Source organism: Hetaerina americana, unplaced genomic scaffold (genome assembly GCF_022747635.1).
Source record: "Hetaerina americana unplaced genomic scaffold, ioHetAmer1.1.p SCAF_4, whole genome shotgun sequence".
Classification (NCBI taxonomy): Eukaryota; Metazoa; Arthropoda; class Insecta; order Odonata; family Calopterygidae; genus Hetaerina; species Hetaerina americana.
This window is the reverse complement of record NW_027286985.1, coordinates 10,653,887-10,669,232: the sequence shown is the minus strand read 5'-3', so window position 1 is coordinate 10,669,232 and position 15,346 is coordinate 10,653,887. Positions and strand designations below refer to the sequence as shown.

Sequence of the window (15,346 nt, the reverse complement as noted above, 5' to 3'; positions counted from 1 at the left end):
AGGTTGGTGTCGGTCTGTTGCTAAGAGCCCCCTCCACCTTACCCTGCCAGACAGACCCCCCTCCACCGCTCCGTTCGCACCAGAGAAAATCAGTCCTACCACTTTTGGGTGCGACCCTGTATTAATGGAATGCATGAGTTTGTATTTTTGATCATAGTTCTTTGTTATCTGGTTGGTTATATCTCAGTGTTAGTCTTGGGTTGACCTCCATATATCGTAAAACGTGCTCCTGTATTATTCTTTATGAAAATAAGTACAGATAACCCTGGCTCACACAGGTTTGTTGTTTAAAAGGGAACTTGATGGCCCTGCCAGCAATCTCAGGGTGGTCACATTGAGTTCTAAGTCAGGAAGAGAAAGTTAAAAAAAAAGAAGTTTTTTCAGTCCAGTATTACATGAAAGTACAATGGCTGTTATTTTTCTCAATCCATGATATCTTCTGGCCAAGCCAACTTCATAAGAAATAAAATGAATCCCAAAACTACTTGTAAGAAGTAATAATGTCTAACAAATAAATTGAAGCCTTGATTTGATGAAAAACCAGACACATTACACACGTACAAGTACAACTTGCAAATTCAGTGTATTTATTCAAGTGATAACTTCACTACCATCACACACTGCTGATAGAAATAGATATGAGCATTGTCTTCTTGAAAATATTTCCCTAAAGGGATAAACATTATCAGAGTAAATCATTGGCATGCTTTACTATGAAATTGTTGCCTATGGAACTTTCTTCCTTGATATGGTTGCCCAAAATAAGTGACAGAATTTACTTTAATGTTAGATTTAAATCAGCCTATGATTATTAAATGTAAGAGTTTTTCTAATGATTTAAACGATAAAGTGTGAAATTGAATCATTAATGAGTCATTTTGGAAGTACTTATTTTGGAATTACATGCATTGAAATCATAGTGTGAAACCAAACCAAATACTCATGCTATTAGACACTTGTAATATATTTAAAAATCCTGGAAACCTGATATCATTGATAAGGGCTGGTAATCTTTGGTTTATGTTCCTGAGTGCTATTAACCCGGAAAAAAAGGGTCAATGGGACAAGGTAATATTCCCAATGAATCCAGTAGCGGTTTTTGAAGTGAAAACTTCTCAAATGAGGTCCACTTCTCCAGCTTTTCTAAATGGGAAGTGATTTGTTGAGAGCTGTGTGAAGCTAAAGTGATATCCCATTGCACGGCTGATTATTATTGTTGTGCTTCTAAATGACATTAACATGGGTTTGTTTACAATGTTATTATTTTCAAACCCCCACCTACTCCATCTTCAAAGGTGTTAACTTGTAGTGGGGGTAGTTAGGTAAAATTCTTCCATGGCTATCCTGGTTGACATGAGCCAATGACCAAGCATAATCTTGAAAAGTAAGCTAAAAATATATAAAACCATTTGAATTGGGCATGAAAACATTTGAGCTTGATTTTACTTAAGAATGTACTTAATCAACTACATAGCAAATAGCTGTCATTTTTAATTCTCCTTTGTGAACTGTATTTTCAGCTTTCTTTTGAAAGTCAAGGAGCGCTGCCCAATATCTCTCTACTTCAACACGTCAAACTCAAATGTGGAATTTAAATTTATGCTAATAGATGAAAAAATGGAAACAATAATTGAAAGGGAAAAAGAAGGATTTTTAGTGATCCCAATCATGTTTCTTGATGGACCAGGTAATTTATTGACTGTTAATATACTACCTTGATAATTCAACGTAAAAATATGCAATATAGCTACTATAATACCTGCAACATGGAATATATATTCATATATTTGTGTGTGTGTGTGTATATACCGGGTGGGATGCTGGACAAACTTCAGTTTGAATTTCCCGCCATATCGTACTTCCACTGGAGGTCGCGATTGATGGTCTTGAAAGCTATAGGCATCTAGTAAACAGTCATAACCTCAAAATGGCCGAGATATTACATACAAGTGGGGAGTACAATCGAAGAGCCGCTGTTATTGAAAGTGTTTGTGCTGGGCGTTATATTTAGAAATAGTTTGATTCTTCTTGTACCCCAGATCAACTTAACGATATTGTGGCTAAGTATAATGCTTTGGCTAAGTCTGAGGAGGGTTTCGCTAACCTGTTGAGGAAATCTTATTCAAGGAAACGCATGCTTGTTCGGATTTAAGCTCCGCACCCTGTATATATGTTTTTGTGTATATATATGTTTAAAAATTCCAAGAAACTGCGGGGGATGTGGTGACAGTAACTTTTGATGGAGTCATATGCTGAATGTGTTGTATATAAGTATTGCCATGAATTTTCAGCAAATAATTTTTTCATAGGTAAAATGTTTTTGAAAAACAATAAATATAATATGAAAGTGTTAATTTCCAATTTGTCACAAATAATTATTAATTTTTCCAATAATTAAACATGAAGAAGAAAATGCAGATTATAAAATTTACACTGGAGAAGTGACTTTAATGAACTCATGGCCACTTTCTGATTACCAAAAGAAGTTTGCTGAAAGTCATTGGATTAAAGATGTTGCATACTTTCAAGGTAAATATTACTAATTGTTTCTTCTTGTCTCAACTAATTGTATTTCTTGCAATATGGCCTTGGAAGCAAACAGAGAAACAATGAATTCTCAAACAAACCTCACTTTTCTTTATGGTACAACATGAAATGTAGGTAGGCTGTGATTTGGAAAATATTATATAATGGTACAGTAAGAACATTATAAGTCATTAGCTTATCTCAATGAAGATTATTTAAGTTAAGTAATTATGAAAATTTGCAAAGGCTAGTTGAGAGTCAGTGAAATTGAGTGTAGCAGTTGGCCTATCTTCCTTCCACACCAAGTTACCCATCACCTTTAATGTAGCTGAAAAGCCTTTCTTCTTTTAGGCATGGCCTTCATAATATCAATAAACATTTAGAGATTCCAGTTAAGGAGTGATCCTTTCTGGAACCTAGGTGCAAAGACTAATTGTCCATCTCCACTAGTTTATTTATTTGGCATTATTCACCACCTTGACCTTGATGTCTGGAGTCAGAAGTCTTGCTGTCCAAGCTCTCCCTGGTCGGCATGTAATATAACTGGAAATTGTCATGTGTAATGTAAAATAGGAGGTCAGTCATACTCAGTCTCTTATGGGTTTGCTTTTTGAGGAAAAAATGGAATATTAAAAAAATATGAATTTCATTTATATGTGATTGAAAACATGATAAGAGACATTATTTTAGTTGGAAATGGCTATCGGCAATGATGAATGAATGAACCTTTGAGAGTCAGGAGTCCTAAATCCCATGATTTCACAAAAACCGAAAGTTCTATATTCAGTATTCCAAAACTCTAACTTGAAAGAAATTTGATCTAAAAGAATTTGGTGGGTGTGTTTGTTTGAAATTTTTTGGATTATTAAAATAGATAAGCCAATGCCGATATATGTATGTATTTATTTGGGTCTGTGAAACCTTCATCGCTCAAAAACTCTGCAGTAAATCACAGTAAAATTAATGCAATACACCTACTGGAAATATGCAAACTTAGAGGAATTAAACTTTTATTCACTTATATTAACCATCCATTATTGTATTACTTTTATTTGAACATCAGCATCTTTTGAATGGGCTTAGTAAAGAGACAGCAGGGACAAATGACCATAGATTTTTTTTCAACTTTCAGATTCAGCTCCATCACTTTTGCCTGTCACACCCAGGATTTCTGGGAGACAATCAGGTTCAGTGAGTGGGGTAATGCAAATTAAATCACCCAGGAAATCATTGATGGAGTCAAAACTTAAGTTAGGCGACCCCTTTATTGAACCAGTAGTTCCCACTGAATCTCAACCTGCAACATGGAGGCTGGAAGTCCTTCTTGATTCACCACAGGTAAGTGATTCCCACGTCCGATTCCAGATTAGGTTGTGCACCTGTGGTGTATAATTCATGGGTATGGTAACCGGGTATTAACTGAACTGATTGTTTGGCAAGGAAGCGTCAGCTATTAAGTAATTATTAAAATGCTGCTGTGTATTACTAATAAGTGCCCTCACGCAATTAAAATCTTCTCTGAATGAAATTTTGTAAAAAAGACTTCCTTTAATGCTCTGTTTACTTTGCTGCGACAATCAGTCTATATTTCAGCTAAGATTATTTTGTGTGGAAATGTGAACATTAGTGTGCAACAAGTATGTATGGAAAATAATCAAGCTCATTGTAACATTTTCAAAGGAAATGGCATGAGGAAAAGAAGTCTAAAAACAATATTGATAAATGAAATACACACATGATGTGATTTGTTGTCCAAGTTGGGAAGTGAACTGTTGAACCTGAGGGTATTTTGCTTTCTTCTAGGAAGTTTTGCTAGAAGAAATGAAGCAAGGAGAAAACTTACGAAATATGAAGAAAGAGTGGGAAGAGGCAGATCCTGGGGTATTAGAGAAAAATGCCAAACTTTACAATATGTGTAAGAGCAATGGCTTTACAGAATGCTTACGTAGGTAACAAATTTGACTCCATTGCAAATGAACTATTGAGTGAACTAGCATTACTATATGAGTATACAGTGAAACCTCTATTTAAATGTTCAATTGTTCCTGGCTCAACCTTGAGGAAATTCATTTGAATGAAATTAAGAATACAAAGTAACTTTCCACTGTCCTTTATTAGCGTACAACCGGTTTCAACGCTCAAGCGTCATCAAGCTCAACGCTCAGCAACTGCGACTGATTTATTTTGTACCTGATGATGACGCTTGAGCGTTGAAACCGGTTGTACGCTAATAAAGGACAGTGGAAAGTTACTTTGTATTCTTAATTTCATTAAACCTCTATTTATTGAACTTCTGTGCGATAAGGACCTCAATAGAATGAACTTGTTCTGATCCTGACCACATCACATTTAAAAAACTTCCATGCAGTGAATATATTTAACTTTAAAATAGGAAATCTAAATGTGACAAATTCCAAAGAAAACTGAGGGAGATGCCGCAACAGTAACTTTTAACGGAGCCCCAAAATTTCCCCAAAAAAGCATGGGGTTCCCCCAAAAAAGCCCCAAAATTTCAGAGTTTAAGAGGACGCCTCGGTAGCTTAAGTGGCTAAAGCACTCGACCGGATATTGAGGGATCTGGGTTCGAATCCCAGTCAAGGCGAATGATTTTTACACTCTGAAATTGTTGCATTGGAATCTAAATGTGGATTGTGACATGAAAATGGCTTTTTCTCGGTGACATTTCCTCAAAAATAAATCAGAAACATTCACTTCTCTTGGACCACAATGCCATAATATTGTTTTCGTTTTAACACAGACCAGAGTAAATTTAAAACTGCTTTTTCCCTCTTCCTCCAAATCAACAGACCTGTGAGTTTTCAAATTCCAGTTGATTTTGGCCCATACATGCAATGAGATGGCAAACTGCCTTATTTGGCTTTTTCAGTGTAATTGATCGGTGGAATCCTTTTGGAAACAGCCAAATGGGAAAAGAACTGACTGTATGCTTCTAATTATTCCTTAAAAGGTTCCATTGTGAAGTAAAATATATGCAGTGAACTATGGCAGTTTATATATCTCTCAGGTTTTATGGATGACAATGACTTATTATTATTTATGGTGAATGATTATTACTCGGCCTTCTTGGAGGTTGAGTGAGTAGTGCATTTGGCCGTAGTGGTTAATTCAAGTTGATCTTTTTTCAGGATTAATCCCTGGCCATGACATTCTTTCCCTTTTATTATGCCGTTAAACATTAAATAATAATGAGTGATTGGAACCTAGTAATGGGTGAAAAAAGAGAGAGAGAGATGGTGGGGGAGAAGGGGTATCCAGTTTAGGAATAAATTTACTATGGGTAGAAAGAAGAAGAGTTCTAACTAAAAGAGGGATGGTCTAACCATTACAAGCACTTGGTTTGAATGCTAAAACAGATGTAGGCATGCATGGAACATTCCTAGGGCTTCAAAAATATAATAGACTATACTATGGTTAGGTTCAGATTTTGGAACAGTGACAAATTTGCATAGTTTTCTGGAAGCTGATGCAGATTCATATCATAATTTTGTGCTAACAAGTGTAATGTTAGTTCCATAAAGATAAAACCGGAAAGATTGATGAAGCAATAGAATGTAGAAGCTTAACTTGAAATAAGAAAGGAATATTTGGAGGCAGTCTAAAAATGTATGAGGGAAGATAGGGAGGTACATAAAGAACAAAGGTGGGAACATCTCAAAAAAAGGAATATTGAAAGGTTAAATTACACTATAGGAGTAGTACATAGAAAAAGTAGGGGTACAAAGCATGGAAACTAGGAATTTCTAGCAGCAAGAGGCACAGATAGGTAAGAGTGCAGCACGGTAAGGTACTATGAGAGAGTGATGTTTTTGCTACAGTAAATAGGGCACAGGCAGTCACAAATCATGGTATTTAATTATTTAATGCTATATACAAGCAGTTGGTCAAAAATGCTTGTGGTCGGCAAGGAAGGCAATTTACCCAATAGGTTAGCAATGTCTGCTCCGTGATCAAATATTGTGAGAGTTATAATCAGTACTCGTTTGCTGCAAGTCTCCTTCATTTGAAACAAAAATCCTAGAGCCATTTGGTTTTAAGATAGTTATCTTCCCATCTTGGGTCCAAACATTATTTGGCCTGGCGAGATCTTTGGCTTAGTAGTAGATGCTTCCTGGTAGCTATGAGTGAATCCATTTTGATAAATCCGCTTGCCTTTAGGTTGCTTTTTGCCCTACAAATTTGATCTCTGACGTGATATGAAATGAACTTGACCATGATGGGTTGAGGATATTTGTTCGATTCCTTGAATGGACTTATTCTGTGGTCTTGGTCAAGGGACATGGAGTTCATGCTTACCTTTAATTTACCAACGGAGATATCTGCAGCTACATGCAAGCAGTTCTCACATTTTTCTTCTTTGACCCCATGCAGAAGGAGACGATTTCCTCTCGAGTACTGTTCAAGATCATTGAGGTGGTAATCAAACTTTGAGGCATGCTCCTCAATGTCCTTCAACCTTTAAGAAAGATGCTGCAGGTCTCTGTTGATTTCATTTTGGAATTTGACGAATCTTCTTCGAGCGATGTAATTTTCAACTTCTTTTCATCAGAGCCGTCCTTTCTTGCAATTCCAAGCTCTTCTTGGAAACTCACCATGGTTTTATTTATTGTTTCTAACTTTGACTTAAACTCGGCGTGGCCATAGGAATATTCGTCCTTTTGTCCATTTTGGTTGACCTTGGGATGCATAGCAGCAGCGAGATTTGCCTGGGAGTGAAAGGTAATTTGCACAATGAAAATTGAATTGCTTTCCTGAGTGTGTTTAAACATGAGCCTGATAAATATGAATTTCTTGTGTATGGCTGGGCTGCCTTTGAGGGGACCCAATCCACAAAAAAACTCCTTACTGAGAACCTCTGAACAAAGAACACCTCTTTATTTGCTAGCAGCTAAATTAGAACATGGAGGTTTTACTGTATATGTAGTCATAGTGGTAGACATAGTGGTATACCCTTCATTATTATGCATACATTTCCAAAGTGTACCGCTGGGAATAATTATACTCAAATTATAACTGGACAAGGGGTTACACTTAAAAATTCAGCCCAGTTACCTCTGTGATATGGAGGGAGTTGAGATTATCTAAGCCTAGTTTTATTTATGGTCTGAATAAATGTACAGAGACATTTTCTGGGATACTATTTTGATAAAAACCAATGCAATTTATAACTGGCATTATAATGGTAATAACTTCCACCTATCCCTTACATTACTTTGAAGACAATTACATACAACCAAGCCCTAGATGGATGAAAATCCACCTAGGCGGGAATGGAACCCTTGACCTCTGGGTTGGTAGGCGAGGACGTTACCCTGCTGCCACAGAGGCCAGCAACTCACATGGTCGCATAGTTGAAAGTGCATCTGAATACCCCTATAAATACTCAAAAAGAGAGTATTTGTTTTTCAATTCATTATAGTATATGCTCAAACTCCAGTCGGATAAGTACAGCTTCACAACAGGGAAATATCAGGTTTTCATGGAAATGCAATGGCCACACATGAATGGAAATTGAAGTAATTCCATTTGGACTAGGGATACATACGGCAATTAGTACCTAATCCAATGTAATTCCCACATGGAACATAACAATTGTATTTTGGTTCTAAAGTTGAGGGTAATACAGTTTTCATTCATGTTTGATGAATTCATTGATACCAATATTGAAAAAAATAACAGGTCATTAATTTTGTGTAGAATTCTCCAAGAAACTGCCCACAAAGTTTAAGGGTGAACTGCCATATTTTGAAGAATTTCAAGAGAAAGAAAGTGAAGATGAGAACGATCATGAAATAAAACCAAGTACACAAGAGACGAAAGTAAGCCCAGGACAAAAGAAATCTGCAAGGTCAAGAAAGAAAGGCAAGGAAACTGATGGTATGCCAGAGGATGACAAAACTTTTTCTACAGTTACTGCAAATGCCACCCTCCCTGAAAAAGAAAATACAACTGATGAAGATGCAGAAGAAAATGGTCAGGAAGAGTCATCAGAAAGTTCTGACAGTAAAAATCAAATGGATTTGCAACTAGAACATTTTATTGGCCATCACTGTGACATTAGCACAAATGATATTGCTGGATATCATGCAATATTGGATGATACAAAGGCCCTAAATTTTGATTTCATTCATCCAAGATTTGAAAATGAATTCCAAGAAAAGGAGTCCAAGAAAAATTCTTCAGAATTATCACTGTATGATGAAGTCTATCAGGATGAAAGTGAATATGATTTGATACAAGGGTATTTAACAAATAAGAATGATTCCTTTGTTAATGATGTTGGTGGTAACGAGAGGAAATTGATGGAGAGACCAAGTACATCAAGTGAAATTCACCAGCTATCCCTCAATATAGGAGAGACAACTGAAGGTAAAGAAGTAGTTGAAACCATTTTCCAGATGAATGAAAATAAGGACGAGGAGAGTCAAGAGGACTACTACAGAAGTTACTACATCAACTGTGCTGATATCACTTCTTCCACTTCCAGTGATGAATCGGATCATCTAAGCCATTGTAAAATGAAAGTGATGACCATCAATGACTGGGTAAGTAAACTGGCAATTAATAACAAGACTTAATTATCAAATTTATGCCATAATGTAGCTAGCTAGTCATGATGTACCTGTGATTTTTCCTATACCATTGATGGCCATCATCTGCCTCATTTCACTTATATATGATTTTTACCGATGTAAACCAATAAATGGGCAGTAATTTTTTATATTGTTCACATCCCCTTTTTTTGGTTAGCAATTTTCAGATAGAAACTCATCGTTTTAAAAGAACTCCTTTAAAATGGATGTAAAGGGTTTATTAATTGGATTGAAATCACAATGGGCATATAATATGTGCATTCTTACTGTTTTGAATTTATGCATTCTTGATGATATTTAGCATTTCAGTGATCCTAAACACTAAGACACTGTCCTCTGTTACAGGAAAAAGGACCTTATATGAGTGTAGATGCTGATAGTGCTGTTTGATAAATCTGTAATTACTTACTATTTTTTTTTCTAAATCCACACACACAATGATAACTACTTGCCTAGGGTCGAGCTATGTGCTACCTACTTGCTTGCAAAATCTGCAATTCGCTCAGGATCAAATGTAATAATCCTATCTTTAATTATTAAAATTCAATTTTCTCCATTTTTCACATTTTCCAAGTTCACACTATTCACTACATTCCATGATATTTTGGTTACATTGCCAGATTGAAGGTTTAGTCTCTCAAGAATGATTTCCTTGCTGCGAGAAGAAGATACTTGTAAGTTGAAATAAATCCATGAAATCTGGATCGTTCTGCTATATTTTCAATGCATGCAAGCCCCTGAACTTAATGCTGGCTGCTCCTAACTCATCTGCCACCCAACATTTCCTTTTATTGTAATTCTAAAGACTAAATTTTTTGGCAGAGCATCCTTTAAAAATATAATACTTATCAAATAAGCATACAATTCTGGAATATTTTGAACTTACACCAAGGTTTCCAAACAGTCCACTCAAAAATTAATGAAAATTTTTGACACACCCACTTGGGCAACACTTGCAATATGAATTTATGTGTTTATAAAAATATTACTTAAGTATTGAAATACAAGGCCATATGAACTATTCAAGTTATATATGAAAATACATAAAATGAGATAATATATAACACAATAAATGAGACTAGTATAGAAGGAGAATAGAAGGCAATAAAGATAGCCAAACCAGCAGATGAATAACTTGTGAGTATGGCAGCAAAACCTACCTGTCCAAGGAAAACAGGTCGAAGAAGTGAACTATGGAGGTAAAATGAAAAGACAAGAATCCAAGAAATGAAGCCTATTCATACAAGAGTTCAAGAGGGTCAAGGAAGAGTCGATATGAGGCTGCTATAAGAAAATTAATGACAACATAAAGAAGGGAAATAGTGAAATGGCTAATGAACTTGTGCAGACAATTCATAGAATAAAACAAAATCCCACAACATCCAAGATGCTCTCGCAAAGATATTAATAGAAGATGAAGATATTGGGAAGAGTTGGAAGGAACACATTGAAGAAATCTACCAAGGGCTCAAACCACTTAAAGATGACCTGATTAAAGAAGGAATTGTGATAGAAGAAGATGAAAGCTGTCCTGAGATTCTGAGAATTGAATTCAACATAGCTATGAAAGACCTGAACAAGCAAAAGAAACCTGGAGCTGACAAAATAAATGTAGATATAATGAAGACACTTGGGGGTCAAAGTGAAGGATACTCTGTGGGATAATCAAAGATTTATACAACATTGGAAAACAACAAAAGGCCTTTGAGAAGAGTGTGATAGTGTGAAGAACCAAAGAGTGTGCAGGACCAAAGAAACCAAGAATAGATAAATGAGAAGAACACTGAACATTGAGCCTGATGCCTCACACAAAGAAAATACCCTCATAATTAGCTGAATGATAGAAGGAAAGGAAAAAAGAATACCTCAGGGAAAACCAATTTGAATTCAGGGAAATCTGAGGAGTAAGATAGGCAAGCCTCGCCTTGAGGATACTGGCCTAAAAAATGGTACACATAAACAAGCCATTATGTAAATTTTATTTGAAAACTTGTATGATTTTACATGGAACGCCATATACAAGATACTAGAAGTGCTTGAAATGGATGAAAATGGAAGAAGAAAAATCTATCACCTCTATAAAAATCAGACAACAACCATTCAAATGAAAACTGGAAGGAAAATAGTAACCAATATAAATATATGGCATATAGTATGAGATTGTTTTTCACCAAAGAAATTCACCAAAACAAACCTTCATTCCTGTTCACAAGCTGCAATTAAAAGAATACTTTTTTTTAATTTTCGAACAAGGAGGAAATACCTTACCATTTTTATGCAAGTAAAAGGTTCAATTTTAATATTATGTAAACCTGATGGCAATATTCTAATATGGTCCCCAAGCTTTTGCATTCAAACAATGTAATCTTATCTCTTTGGACATCACACATTCCTTTGACACTCAAAGATCACTACCACCTACTCACTGTTCATCAGGGATCTTAGTAATGAACAAATTCTGCTTCAAGTTGATTGTAGGAAGATATCTCATTTGTTAAGTAAGGACTGCCTGTTTGAAATCATTGATCAAACATCCTAGACATAGTGGTGGGTTTTCAGGGAAATAAATAATCATCTACTTCCTAGTTCCTGATAATGGGCATTCCTTCAATTCTCTTTGAATTCTTTATTCATAATGTGAGGAGTAAGATGATGCTATCCCAATACATCGAGATAACATCATGAAAGCATTCAGCAGGGACTGCGACTACTCAAAAATGAATAATACAATAAAATGCATTTGATTAAAATAACATGAAGATTCACAAATACTCTCTCGCAACTTGGTCTGTACTTCCTTTGGCATTTTTCCAAATACCTACACTGAATGCAAAAGTTTCAATGTAATTATATTAGAATGCATTTAAAATGCATAAAAAAACAGGAGGGAAATAAATGTGTTGAAAACTTTGAAAAAGTTAAACTATTTCCCAAAAAGTCAAGGGTAACAGGAACAATAAATGAAAGGCATCCAATGATGCTGAACAACTCCCAGGCAACAGACTGAGACGAAGATTATCAGAGAGGGGAAACTTCCCCTTCCACCTACATCACTGTACTCCACATTAAATATGTTGAACGGAACTGGAAATACATCATGAGAATCTGGAAAACACCCAAAATAGACCCTGAATAACTTTCTTTGAGCAAGGACAAACAAACCATAAACAATGCGAAGGCTACCTAAAATAATATTTTTTAAGGTTCACAATGCCATACTGTAGGTGGCACCTGAAGTAAAAAACATTGAGTACATTATATGCTAAGGATTGTGAAATGCTAGAATATGCACTTTCAATGGATAACATCTTCTTAAACCATAAATTATCCAATGCATTATATTATGACAAATGATTTTGATGTAATAATGTAGTTATCAAATACTTATTATTTACAGATTTAAATGAATGATTACCCTTTTCAGGTGGAAATTCAGACTAAACTGGTGCATAAACAGGAACGCTTCAAGAAGAAATTATTTAAGATATTCAAGGAAGTGGAATCTCTGGTGAGGGCACCGTTTGAAGATCATTTTGAAAAATGGAACATGTATTTGGCTAATGTGTGGGTAAGAAAAAAGGGCATTATTCAAAGGTACTTCTTGTGAGGAACTAATGACATAACGGTTCCTACAAAAAGCACACCCAAAGATGAATTGCGCAACACTTTATAGTAATTTGGAAGGTAAACAATTACAATTGAGAACTTTCATTCATACATATGTAGTGTTCATGCACTTTTTTAATCCAATGCCTCATTCAATGACAAAACTTTTAATTCTATCTGCCACCACGACTCTGCTAAAACCATTGTATTATTGATGCAGTGAAGGACAAACTGAAATAAAGGAAAGTGTGTTATGCTATTACAAAGAATGCTTAGTTAAAGAGCCCCTTGCTATAAACATTTTTATGATTTAAAGAAGCATATGCAGAGGAATGAGGATTTCAAGGCATTTATCCATACTTTAATCAAATACTTGTTTTGATGCATAGGCCTCATCTCCAAGTAAAGATGACACCAGAGTACCTAAAAATGATGCCTATGCATTAAAACTAGTAGTGCCTCAAATAAAAGTGAGTGGAGAAGTATTTTGTCGTCTTCATTCTTCCAGATAAATGTCCACATGGTCATGCTTGATATCATCAAGTTTATTAAGATAGCATATGTAGACTCACCTCAATGTAATCATTACCATAGACAAAGAACATATTGCTACAAACAGTGCAACCATACAGACGTTTACTTGATATATTAAACAAATGTCAGTTTAAAACCATTTTTTGGTCAAATGTATTTGATTATTGTTAAGTTTTATTGCCACTTCCACAGCTACACTTAAAAAAATTGGAAGGTTACCTAATGTACAAATAGAGCAGCTTCAGTTGTGATGTGATGGAAGTCGAACATAATGAATCACTGATTGTAGCACTTTTCCGCTTGATAAAATTCATTTATGACCGGGTTTTGATGCATTACATTATCTTGAGGTAACAAAATGAAGTAGTGTGCCGTCTTATATATATTTAACATTACGGAAGGAGGGGAGTGGATGTGATAGGAAACAAGGGGAGGGAGGGAGATAGAGGGGGGAAAGAAGGGAGGGGGGAAAAGTGGGGAGGAAAGAGAAGGGAGACATTTATGAAGGATAGTGGAAAAACAGCACTTCGACCTTGTTAAAAACAGTACACATTGTCTTTAAGTGTGAAGTGGTTCCCTTGGGTGAATGGTGGCAGTCAACAATAACCCATCGGCAGCCAATGCCAGCAGGCAGGTCGAGGGTTTGAGGCCAGGCCAGGAGATTAGGCCCTTCTGGAAGGGTGGCGGCTGAATACCTCACACTTAACTCTCGCACTGGGGGGGACACACACAAGAGAAGGGGGCGGTTGTGTGTCACACGTGGTCAATATTTACAAACGAAACATTGACCCTCCTCCTTCCAAAATGTTAAATGTATATAAGAGGGCACTCAACTTCATTTTGTCACCTGATGATGATGTAATACATCAAAACCCGGTCGTAAATAAATTTTATCAAGGGGAAAAGTGCTACAATCAGTTTTTCGTTACCTAATAGGTTTTCATTCAACAATTTCTGCATTCCTGAAAGTCCTCTTGAATCACTTACATTAAGAATACCAGGCAAAAGAATTAGATGCTATTACCCTCAATTATTAAGTAGATCAGCCCAATTTTTTCCAGAGATCATCTGAAGAAGCATGTAATGGAGCTGAGAAGCCACTTGATGCATATAGGAGGGCCAAAAAGAAGATGGAAATTATTCGAAAACAGAGAATAGAAGAGGATATGAAAATAATTAGGGTACTAAAAGGTAAAAATGCAAAAAAAGGAATGAAGGACAAGAAAGGGAAGCCACAAAAAGTGAAAGAAAGAGCTTTGACAGGCGCACCTAAGGATGAAATCATCAAATTAGAGGAAGAGACAGAAGGAAAAAAAGGAAATGCCAAAAAGAAGACCAATAAAGCAAAGTCATAGTGTAGTTTTTTTGGCCATGCACAATAGTTGATCTGTACTATTAAGAACTCTGCAAAGATTATACCCATTCATACGGTAAAAAATAATCGAGAATCCTGTTTACGTTCATTAAGTATTGAATACTTTCTAGCAATGATCTAATGTTACTGTTACGAATTTTCAAGTTTTGTTAAGTTCAATGCAGATATAGAGATATTATATTCCTCTAATTATCAATCTAAAGGATGCTTATTTTTTTAGAATTCATTTTCTCAATGTGGATTCTCAAGTTATGGGAATTGACTCAATAAATCCTCATCTGCATTTCTGTCAACTGGATGTCAGTTTGTTTTGCTGTAGGGATACTTTTTTTTTTAATCTTAGGGAGATTCTTGCTTCCTTCATAAAAATATACTGCATGCCTACAGAACTTATGCTCGAGCTGAAGACTAAAAATTTTCAGGAAACATTCCTCCTATGGAATCATATTGAAAATTCCAAAAAGGTGACCCAGGTTCAACTCAGAAATGATTATAATTTTCAATGGAAAATAATGGGGATAACAAAATTTTTCCATATATGACCATTTTCTTTTACCCATTAATATATGAAATAACAGCCCTATGGCCATGAATCAACATGTGACTAAAAATTAAACTTATTATATTCATCTTTCAGTACATCTCAGTCTAAAATTTGAATAAAAAACCGGAATTCTCAATTTAAAAAAAAACA

The 15,346-nt window shown here is 35.5% G+C and overlaps 1 protein-coding gene across 1 annotated transcript; it reads left to right on the top strand.

Moving 5' to 3' along the window:
• The first annotated feature begins 2,450 nt into the window (after positions 1-2,450).
• LOC139692066 (uncharacterized) lies at positions 2,451-12,814 on the top strand. The gene is made up of 4 exons (XM_071590095.1): positions 2,451-2,529; positions 3,659-3,864; positions 4,330-4,471; positions 12,562-12,814. The coding sequence occupies exons 1-4, from the start codon at positions 2,451-2,453 to the stop codon at positions 12,576-12,578; spliced, it is 444 nt and encodes a 147-aa protein (XP_071446196.1). The 3' UTR covers positions 12,579-12,814.
• The last annotated feature ends 2,532 nt before the right edge of the window (positions 12,815-15,346 follow it).

What these genes read in the sequence shown, in the direction of transcription:
- LOC139692066 (XM_071590095.1), top strand. Translation starts at nt 2,451, where the DNA reads ATGAACTCATGGCCACTTTCTGATTACCAAAAGAAGTTTGCTGAAAGT. An exon ending in AGATGTTGCATACTTTCAAG is followed by an intron (nt 2,530 to 3,658) that starts GTAAATATTACT and finishes TTCAACTTTCAG; the next exon opens with ATTCAGCTCCATCACTTTTG. An exon ending in TCCTTCTTGATTCACCACAG is followed by an intron (nt 3,865 to 4,329) that starts GTAAGTGATTCC and finishes GCTTTCTTCTAG; the next exon opens with GAAGTTTTGCTAGAAGAAAT.